Source organism: Belonocnema kinseyi, chromosome 3 (assembly GCF_010883055.1).
Source record: "Belonocnema kinseyi isolate 2016_QV_RU_SX_M_011 chromosome 3, B_treatae_v1, whole genome shotgun sequence".
In the NCBI taxonomy this organism is placed as follows: Eukaryota; Metazoa; Arthropoda; class Insecta; order Hymenoptera; family Cynipidae; genus Belonocnema; species Belonocnema kinseyi.
Genome location: NC_046659.1, coordinates 152,594,777 through 152,606,414, shown reverse-complemented (window position 1 = coordinate 152,606,414; position 11,638 = coordinate 152,594,777). Strand labels below are relative to the sequence as shown.

At 23.2% G+C, this 11,638-nt stretch overlaps 1 protein-coding gene across 1 annotated transcript in view; it reads right to left on the bottom strand.

Annotated features, from left to right (window-relative positions):
• Positions 1–3,571: 3,571 nt before the first annotated feature.
• The window catches only part of LOC117169291 (regulation of nuclear pre-mRNA domain-containing protein 1B), an 18,951-nt gene continuing 10,884 nt past the window's right edge, over positions 3,572–11,638 (bottom strand). The window contains exon 5 of the mRNA XM_033355596.1: positions 3,572–4,854. Coding sequence (XP_033211487.1) covers positions 4,705–4,854 — 150 coding nt within the window. The 3' untranslated portion in view covers positions 3,572–4,704. The remainder of the gene's footprint in view (positions 4,855–11,638) is intronic.

The following is an 11,638-nucleotide window of genomic DNA, read 5'->3' as shown; positions in this document are numbered from 1 at the left end:
CTGAAAAATCTCTATCCCATCCACACACTACTCCTTTCCCCTGCCGAGTGAGTCACGCCTACCCCGAAAGGGAAATGGCTTAATGGTGTAATAAAAAAAAGAATAACATTTTCGTTAAAAAGATTATTTATTTTTTGTCGCAGATGCATCTATTTAACTGAAAAATTTAACTATTTTGTTAAAAATTAAGTTTCTTGTTTATTAAAAATTAAGTTTTTTAATTAAAAATTCAACTATTTGGTTGAAAATTCGTATTTTTTGGTTAAATTAAACTGTTTTTAATTTGAAAGTAAATATTTTTTGGTTGGCATATCAACTGTTATATTTTTTGTTGAAAATTCATCTTTTTGGTAAAAAAAATCACCTTTCTTGATTAAAAATTAATATTTTAGGATGCAGATTCACGTATTTAATTGAAAATTTAACTATTTTGTTAAAAATTTTTATTTTTTTTTTTAAATTAAAAATTGAACTATTTGGTTGAAAATTCGTAGTTTTTGGTCGAATTCATATGTTTTTGATGTAAAAGTAAAATCATTTTTTCTTTAAAAATAACATTTTTGTTAAAAAATCATTTTTGTTGTTGTTGCAAATACATCTATTTAATTGAAAATTTAACTATTTTGTTAAAACGTCATTTTTTTGTTGATTAAAAATTAAGTTTTTAAATTAAAAATTCAACTATTTGGTTGAAAATTCGTATTTTTTGGTTGAATTAAGCTGTTTTTAATTTGAAAGTAAATATTTTTTTGGTTGGGATATCAACTATTATATTTTTGGTTGGAAATTATTCTTTTTGATAAAAAAATCATTTTTCTTGCTTAAAAATTAATTTTTTGGTTGCAGATTGATCTATTTAATTGAAAATTTAACTATTTTGTTAAAAATTAATATTTTCAATTAAAAATTCAACTATTTGGTTGAAAATTCGTAGTTTTTGGTCGAATTCAACTGTTTTTTATGTAAAAGTAAAATTATTTTTGCTTTAAAGTATCAACTATTATCATTTTTGTTGAGAATTCATCCTTTTTCGCAGAAAAATTATTTTTCTTGGTTAAAAATAACATTTTCGTTAAAAAACAATTTTTTGCTGCAGATACATCTATTTAATTGAAAATTTAACTATTTTGTTAAAAATTCATTTTTTTGCTTATTAAAAATTAAGTTTCTAAATTAAAAATTCAACTATTTGGTTGAAAATTCGTATTGCTTGGTTGAATTAAACTATTTTTAATTTGAAAGTAAATATTTTTTTGGTTGGAAAATCAACTGTTATGTTTTTTGTTGAAAATTTATCTTTTTGGTAAAAAAATCATCTTTCTTGATTAAAAATTAATTTTTCAAACTATTTTGTTAAAAATTAATTTTTTCAATTAAAAATTCAACTATTTGGTTGAAATTCGCAGTTTTTGGTCGAATTCAACTGTTTTTTATGTAAAAGTAAAATTATTTTTGCTTTAAAGTATCAACTATTATCATTTTTGTTGAGAATTCATCTTTTTCGCAGAAAAATCATTTTTCTTGGTTACAAATAAAATTTTTGTTGAAAAACAATTTTTTTGCTGCAGATACATCTATTTAATTGAAAATTTAACTATTTTGTTAAAAATTCATTTTTTTGCTTATTAAAAATTAAGTTTCTAAATTAAAAATTCAACTATTTGGTTGAAAATTCGTATTGCTTGGTTGAATTAAACTGTTTTTAATCTGAAAGTAAAAATTTTTTTGGTTGGCATATCAACTGTTATATTTTTTGATTAAAAATTGATTTTTTAAAACTAATTTGTGAAAAATTCTTTTTCTTCTTTGTTAAAAATTAATTTTTTAAGTTAAAAATTCAACTATTTGGTTGAAAATTCGTAGTTTTTGGTTGAATTCAACTGTTTTTTATGTAAAAGTAAAATAATTGTTTCTTTAAAATATCAACTATTATATTTTTTGGTAAAAAAGTAATTTTTCTTGATTAAAAATTAATTTTTTTTGGTTGCAGATTCATCTTTTTAATTGAAACTTTAACTATTTTGTTAAAAATTAATTTTTTTAATTAAAAATTCAACTATTTGATTGAAAATTCGTAGTTTTTGGTCGAATCCAACTATTTTTTATGTAAAAGTAAAATCATTTTTTCTTTAAAATATCAACTATTATCATTTTTGTTGAGTATTCATCTTTTTCGCAGAATAATCATTTTTCTTGGTTAAAAATGACATTTTTGTTAATAAATAATTTTTTTTTTGGTTGCAGATACATCTATTTAATTAAAAATTTAACTATTTTGTTGACAATTTATTTTTTGTTTATTAAAAATTAAGTTTCTGAATTAAAAATTCAACTATTTAGTTGAAAATTCGTATTGTTTGGTTGAATTAAACTGTTTTTAATTTAAAAGTAAAATAATTTTTTTGTTTAAATAGCAACTATTATATTTTTTTTTGAAAATTCATCTTTTTGGTATTAAAATCATCTTTCTTGAATAAAAATTAATTTTTTTGGTTGCAGATTCATCTATTTCATTAAAAATTTAACTATTTTGTTAAAAATTAATTTTTTAAATTAAAATTTCAACTATTTGGTTGAAAATTCGTAGTTTTTGGTCCAATTCTACTATTTTTTATGCAAAAGTAAAATTATTATTTTTTTAAATATCAACTATTATTACTTTTGTTGAGAATTAATCGTTTTCGCAGAAAAAGCATTTTTCTTGGTTAAAAATAACATTTTTGTTAAAAAATCATTTTTTTTTGGTTGCAGATAAATCTATTTAATTAAAAATTTAACTATTTTGTTAAAAATTCATTTTTTTGTTCATTTTTAATTTGAAAGTAAAAATTTTTTTGGTTGGAAAATCAACTGTTATGTTTTTTGTTGAAAATTTATCTTTTTGGTAAAAAAATCATCTTCCTTGATTAAAAATTAATTTTTTAAAACTATTTTGATAAAAATTAATGTTTTAAATTAAAAATTCAACTATTTGGTAGAAAAGTCGTAGTTTTTGGTTGAATTAAACTGTTTTTTATGTAAAAGTAAAATAATGTCGTTAAAATAGCGACTATTATATTTTTTGTTGGAAATTCATCTTTTTGGTAATAAAAATCATCTTTCTTGATTAAAAATGCATTTTTTTGGTTGCAGATTCATCTATATAATTGAAAATTTAACTATTTTGTTAAAAATTAGTTTTTTAAATTAAAAATACAACTATTTGGTTGAGAATTTGTATTTTTTGTTTAAAAAATCATCTTTCTTGGTTCAATATAACATTTTTGTTAAAAGATATTTATATTTGTTTAAAGATTGATCTTTTTGATAGAAAAGTAATCTTTTTTGGTTAAAAATGAATGATTATGTTAAACATTCCTTTTCTTTGACTGAAGATTCATCTCTTTGATTAAAATTATAACTATCTTTCTAAAAGTTCTTTTTCTTTCCTGAAAAGTAGTTTTTAAAACTAAAATTTAATTACTTGTTCGAATATCAATGTAATATAATAATATAATACACAAAATATAATTTAATGTAAATATTATACTAAAGGATCAGTTGAAATGAAAAATGACACAACGTTTTTAACGTTGAAAACATTTATTCACATCTCACTGCCTCCACATCTTTACAATTTAAAAGATATATCGCTCGCAATTTATTTAAAATAATACAAATATGCACTACTGTATTTGCTTCGTTTGTTGTTTTTTGTTGCTGCTGTTGTTGTTGCTTCGAGTTAAAATGAATCGTGTCTCAACCCGATAATAAAATATCAGATAGGATTTATTTACAAAATGTTGGCAATCAGTGCACGATCTAGCGAGCATTGCTATTAAACAATGATTAAACGATGCACATGCCATGCGCAAAGAAATTATTTGCTTCTCGAAAAAGGTCTCTATAATAATGCATGACATAGACGAACCTCCTTCGGCGTGATAAATTGTAAAACACCTTCCCCTACTGCTTACCATCCTATGGAAGTCTTGCAACTTTCCTACTACTCGTCAATTATTGATTTATTTATCTATCTCATCCACATTTATATTTATCTCAATGTAGCACTTTATTTTTCTTGATATTCGTCGCAAATTTTATTAATAATTGTTTCGTCATCCGCCTCTTTCAACCCGAAAGCGATTAAACAACCAAACCCTAACATATTTATTCGTCGAAATTTCTGCCCGGAAAATTCTTCCTCAAAATCAAATTATCCCGTATTAATTTTTTTTTTTTTTTGAGCAAATAGAGAAAACAGATGACTTTTGTCTATTTCAATAACAAAATATCCTACCAATCATTCTTCTCGGAAATTTATCGACACGTTGAGACTATAAAATAAATAATATCTTGCCATTGGGAAGATGTCACGCTATAATGAACGTCGTATCTTGTTGGGAAATCAAATTGGTATAACTCAACGACCAATTTCTAGACTTTCGTTTCGAATTGATGCCTCCGTTTGAAGGAAAGCAAAGTTTAATGTTTTTTTTTTTCATTTTTTTTTTCCACGGGAGATTAGAAAACACTAGAGGCCTGCGCGCCCGTGAGTCCAAATAGATCCGATCTTAATTTCAAAATTTGATGTTCAAGAAAAGCCCTTAAGAATTCATGGAATTGAGTAAAAGCCCGATGTTGTGTGTACCTATTATTCATCTCGAGAGACTAGCAAACCAATAATTAAATAGTTTGAGTGCTGCAGAATCGCTTGTCCAGTCACTAGTGCATAGAGAATAAATCACCCGCCGATGGAAGTGGTGCCAGGCCTCCCGTCACGTCCGGAAGTTGCGTCAAATCGGGAAGATTCGAAATGTGAGACTTGACTTCAGCTCTCACGGCGCACACTTTCTTCAGTTTCTCTTTGTAATCCTAGAATAATTAAGTTTCAAAGAAATTCCATTAAATTATTATTTTCAAATGAATTGAGAATATTTTTGGCAGACCTCGGGCTAACCAACCTATTGCCACTTTTTGCTACTCTATTGACAAAAAATTACACTAATGGCACTATTTTCAAATCAAGAAGATGAATTTTTAGCCAAAACAATTTTTTTCAGTCAATATAGAAAGAAAATCTTTTCCAAAATTGTTAATTTTTTAGCCAAAAACATGAACTTTGAACAAACGTTAAATATTCAACCAGGCAGTTAAATTTTCAAACAAAAATATTAATTTCATACAAAAAAAGACGAATTTTAACCTTTTAAGTGCATTGTGGGTGTTACAGACCCCAAGCATTTTTCAAACTCTTATAGACCATACTTAATTCGAAAAAATTGAGTAAGTGTCGCCATCTAGATTTATTTGGAGACACTAACTATAAGTAATGTCGTTTAGCATACTGCATCAAACGTCACTCTACTAGCAGCAGCTGCTAAAAGTGTAGGTAAAAAAAGCGTGGGGTCTTTAATACCCAGTGTGCACTTAGTAAGTGAAAAAGTAATTTGAGCAAATTTATTTTTTGATTATTGATTTTTGTTTACTTTCTAACGTAAGTATATCATATGAAGTGAAATAATTATTTTTTTCGACTATTTCATACTTTTTTTTTTGTAGATGGCTTATAACTTAAGGCAACGCGTTATGCGAGAGCAGACTGTGAATATGTTGAATAAAATACAATTGTTAAAATACAGTTATATAGGTCTCTTTTTTCAGTTTCTTTTATTTTTATAGTATTACATGTCAAAGTTCCTCAATTTTATAATAATAAATCGATTTAAAAGCAAAAAAATCTGATTCATCATTTTATCAGAAAATTGACTTTTCAACTGTGCAAATAAATTTTATTTTTGAAAGCAGCCATGTTGCAATATTTTTTTTATGAAAGTACACCATTTAAAAAGTATAGTCACACATTTTCAGGATAAATTGATTAAAATTGCGTAAGTTACGAATCTTTAAGTAAGAATACCCATTTTTTCACTTTTTTCAATAATTTTTTTAACAAACTTAAAATAAATAAATGACTATAAAATCAACTCTATCTTATTAAAGATACCTTAAACAATTTCGGATAATTTTATAGTGACAAAATATTCAATATGAGTTAAATAATACATGATCAAATAGGCTGGGGTGTTAATCACCCACAATGCACTTAACTGTGATTTTTACCATATGTGCACTTTGAGGGTTAAACAAACAAGTTCATGAGATAAATTTTGATTGAGGAGAATTAATTTAAAAAAAAATGAATTCTAAGATAAAAGATAGTTAAATTTTCTACAAGAAAATATTATTTTCGAACAAAATTTTTAGATTTGTAGCTATATATCTAAATTTTGGACCAAATAGTAGAATTATGAACCAACAGAAGCAAATTTTAAACCAAAAATATAATAGCAGACTACTTTATTGAAAAAAAAAACATTACACTAAAGACACTATTTTCAAATCAAGAAGATGAATTTTTATACAAAACAATTTTTTTCAGTTAAGAAGGAAAGAAAATCTTATCCAAAATTTTTAATTTTAAAGCCAAAAGCATGAATTTTGAACAAAACTGTTAAATATTCAACCAGGTAGTTAAATTTTCAAACAAGAATATTAATTTTTTACAAAAAAAAAAAGAGACGAATTTTACACAACCAAATGCATCAGATAAATTTTTTTTAGGAGAATTGATTCAAATAAAAGAATTGTTAAATAAAACAAGATTTCAATTTTAAATAAAAATATCTTAACCAAAAAATTATCTTTTAACAAAGAAATTAAACTTTCAATTAACTAGTTGACTAAAAAAAATAAATAATTGAATTTTGAACAAATAGTTAAATTTTCTAAACAACAAGACAAAGTCTTTAGAAGATAGTTGAATTTTCTACAAGAATATAATTTTATAACAAAATTGTTGGATTTTCAGCAATATAATTAAATTTTGAACCAAATAGTACAATTTGGAACCAACAGATTGGTTGCATTTTCATCCAAAAATTGGAATTTTCTAAGCAACAGAAGCAAATTTTAAATCAAAAAAATAATAGTAGACTTAAAAAAAAAAGAACTTGGAAAATCTTCAAACTAAAATATCAAATATTTTAAAGTAAAATTTAATTCTCCATCCCAAAAGGCAAATTTTCAACCAAATAGTTGAATTTAATACCAAACTGTTGAATTTTTAAGCTAGAAAGACGATTTTTCTATAAAACAGTTAAATTGTCAATCCCAGAATATTATTTCCCAACAAAAAAAAGTCAATTTAAAACATCACTTCAGTTTTTGACCAAACAGTTAAATTTTTAGTTTAAAAAATTACTTTTTGACACAAAAAAAACACGAATTTTCAAAACAGTTGAATTCTCAACCCGAAACCATGAATGTTCGATAAAATAAATAAATTATTAAACAATTCAATTCAAATTTTTTTTACAAATAATATGTGTTCAATTGTTATTTAAACAACAAAATTCACCAATTTCATTTATAAATTAAACATTTTTAAAAAACATCAAGCAAAATTGTAACGTTTAAAGTTTAAAAGCTCTTCGAACTTTTAACGATGAAAGACCTTTTGTGTCAAAAAATTCAGTTTAAGATTGTTTACTTTTAAATATTTTGTTTCAATTTAAACTTCTCATCTGAACCCTCAAATATAGCTAAATATTAAATAATTATTCTTTTTCTAAAATAAAAAAATTTGAAATTGAATGGATTAAAAATGGATTATTATGAAATTATTTTTAAAGCTAAACATGATTGTTCCCTTTTAACACTTAAAATACAGATCCACTTTTAAAATAATTTATATTTACAGTTGAAAAAATAAAAATGTTTTTTGTAATAAAATATCAACTTTATACGTTTCTAATTTTTAATTGTTTAGGTATTCAAGACTGCATTTTAAAATTCTTTAAATTAAAAATGAAAAATTGTTAAAACAGAAGATTTTCGAATTATGCATTGTAAAGTGAATGGAGTCATAATTGAAGAAGATAAAAATTAGATTAATTATTTCCAAAACTATTGCAATCGAACATGGATAAATTTTTCTTCTAAATATTTTTAAAATTCTTAGTCAAAAAATAAATTCACTGACATTTCTCGGTTTTTCCCGGACTCAAAAAATTCCCAGTTTCCATCTTGTTGAAATAATAATAATAATATATATTATATGTATAATATGTAATAATATATCAATAATAATAACTAAATAGACAAATTTTTAATTAATTTTCAACCAAAATATTTAAGGCCAAAAATTCTTAGGTTTCAGAAATTTAAACGAAATTGTTGTTAAAATTGAAAACAAATCGGGAATAAATGAGAAGATTTCAAGACGAATGAATAAATTTTTTTTTTTTTAATCCATTGAATTAAGTAGAATAGAGTGAATTTGTAAGAATTTAAAACAACTTAAAATAATTCAGGATGAATTTATAAGAAGTCTCGGTGAATTCCAAATGAATAGCAAAAAATATTTGAAAATTTCTTGACATTGTTGAAAAGCTACGAAATTTCTCCTTGCTTATGAATAAATCCTTTGAATTTTAAAACCTTTTAGGTCCTGTAAAATGTTTAAAATCCCTCTCACAATAAATTAAATAAAAACTTTACTAAAGCCAAAAGAATCCATTGTATTAAGTTAATTTAGAAAAATTGAATTTAATTAAAAAATCTTTCTTAAAAAAAAAATTCTTTAAAAACCACTAAATTAATATTAAATTTGGTGAAATTCCATGAAATTTGATATTTCCAGACATCCTGAAAAATTTATTAAAACACCTTAAGAGCTTTAAAAGACCCTTATAATCATTAAATCCTCAGAAGCCGTAAAAAAACTCGTGAAATCTTTAAAAATTACATAAAACCTTAAAGGTCCTGTAAAATCGTCCCATACCTTCCGAAATTCTAGAAAATTCTTTATTCTAAAATATTTCAAATGTTTTGAAATCCCTTAAAATTAATGAAATTAATAAAAACAATCCTTCGAATGTTTTTAAATTCGCTAATTAAAAAAAAAGACAAATTTATATTGGAAAATATCTGATTTCATTTGAAATTAATAATTATAAATCAAATATTCAAATCTAAAAAATTAAAAATAAACAAAATATAGATTTCTGCAGATTTCGAATAAAAAATGTAGAAGTTTTTTATGAATTATGAAAGGCTTTAGAAGAATAAAAAAACATTTCCTTAAGTTTTCTATAGGAAATTTGAAAATTATTCTTTATTCGGAAAATTTTTAAGAGATTATTTAAAAAGATTGACAAAATTCTGAAAAATGGATGTGGGAAATTTAAAAGAATTTTGTATAATCTAGCAGATTTTTTTTTTAATTATGGAAAAAATGCGAATAATTTAACAAAATGCTTCAAAGTTAAAAAATGTAAGACATGTAGATTTTTTAAAAACTGAAGTAAAATTTTCCAGCATTTTGGGAGCTTTTAAACTATTTAAAATACAAAATTTTTTAACTTTCAATTTAAGACATGTTCAGTTTATAAAAAAATATAATCGTTCATTTTTTAATTCTTTTTAATGAATTGGCAGATTCTTCAATTCAGAGCATTGCAAATGATAGCGTGGATTTATATTTTCGGAACTAATTGTAATTTAGCCGAGAATTTTTTTCTATGATTTTTAAAGATTATTTAAAAAGATTTACAAAATTATAAAAAATGAATGTGGAAAATTTAAAGGATTTTTTTTTTAATCTGGCAGGATTTTTTTTAAATTGTAGGAAAAATGCGAATCATTTTAAAAGATGTTTCAAAGTTTAAAAAAAAAACTTCAAAAATAATTTAAAATTTGAAACATGTAGATTTTTGAAGACTGAAACACAATTTTGAAGCATTTTAATGATTTTTGAACTGTTTAAAATAAAAAAAATTAACTTTGAATTTAAGAAGTGTTAAGTTTATAAAAAAATGTAATCATTCAATTTTGAAATTTTTGTAATTCGTTGACAGATTCTTTAATTTAGAGCATCAGGGTGGCCGTTTTAACGGACGAAATAAATTCCCGGTCATTTCCCGGTTCAAAAATAATTGTCAGTCAATGAATTGAAAAAAATGGAACACTAAAGCTAAAAAAATTTCCACTTGAGGCAATAAAAACTGAGATGCAAATGAAAGCACTCAAAGTGGAACTGTTAAATTTTGAACTTTTAAAATTGAAATTTAAAAGTTTTTAATTAAAAAATTATGTATTCAAATGCACAATAATTTACGCGTATAAAATTGAAGGTACTAATATTTTCAATATAAAAAAATATAAATCCACGTTATCATTTTCAATGCTCTGAATTAAAAAAAATCAATGAACTTATAAATTTTCAAAATTATATAATTTTAAGGAACTTCAAGCTAGAAACATTAAATATTGCAAAATTGAAAATTTTGTAACTGAACACTTGTTAAATTAGAAATTCAATTATTTTCTTTTTAAATAGTTTAAACATCCGTGGAAAGCTTCAAAATTTTATTTGAAAATCTTGAGAAATATAGAAGTTGTTTTAAATTTAAAATTAATTTATAATTTTTTTCAGAACTTCTAAATATTTGTCAAAATAAATTGAATTCTTTCTACCATTTTCCGAAAATCTTGCAAATTTTCGAAAATTTCTTTGCAATTTGGATGTATAAATAACAATTAAACATAGGTGAGAGAATTGTGAAAGGCTTCAAAAGAATAAAAACATTTTCTTAAAATTCCTAGGAAATTTAAAAATAATTTTTAATTTTGAAAAATTATTTTAGGGGCATATTTAACAAGTTTTTCAAAGATTTAAAGAAAATTTTCAAAAAAGATTCTAAGAAAACTGTCTAAAGTCTGCATGGTAATTTTTTAAACTTACAAATTAAGTATTTTTCAAATACAATAATTAAAAATGTAACGTTCAAAGTTTAAAGGCTCTTCGAAATTTTAACGATTCCAGGTTTTCTATGTCAAACAATTCAGTTAAAGATCTTAAATAAAACAATATTTTTAATTTAATAAAATTCTTTAATTAAGAATATATTATTATGAAGTTATTTTCAAGTTGAAAATAGTTTATAAACTCTCAGTCGCACGTTCACATTTGTTTAATGACTAAGACTTTCACATTGTAAGCGTTCAAGTTTTAACGTTAAAATCTGAAAATTCTTCAATTTTGTCAAATCGTTTTTGTTCACTTTTTATTACTTAAAGCACAAATAAATTTAAAAAAATGATTTATTTATTAAATAAAAATGTTTTTTATCCTAAATTTTCAACGTCAAAGGCTTTTATTTTTTATTTCTTCAAGTTCTTAAGAAAGCATTAAAAAATTCTTTAAATTAAAAATGTAAGCTTAGAAATAAAATGTTTAAAGTAAAAAAAATGTTGAATTACGCATTGTAAGCTAAATAAAAGCATAATTGAAAAACATAAAAATTCGACAAATTATTTAAAAACTGTCGAAATCGAACATGGACAGATTTTTCTTCTACAAATTTGTGAAATTCCCGGTAAAAAAAAAAAATGATGTGGATTTATATTGTTGTCTGAGCTTTAAAGACCCTTATAATCATTAAATCCTCAGAAGCCGTAAAAAAACTCGTGAAATTTTTTAAAATATCATAACACCTTAAAGGTTCTGTAAAATCGTTCCATACCTTCCGAAATTCTAGAAAATTCTTTATTCTAAAATATTTCAAATGTTTTGAAATCCCTTAAAATTAATGAA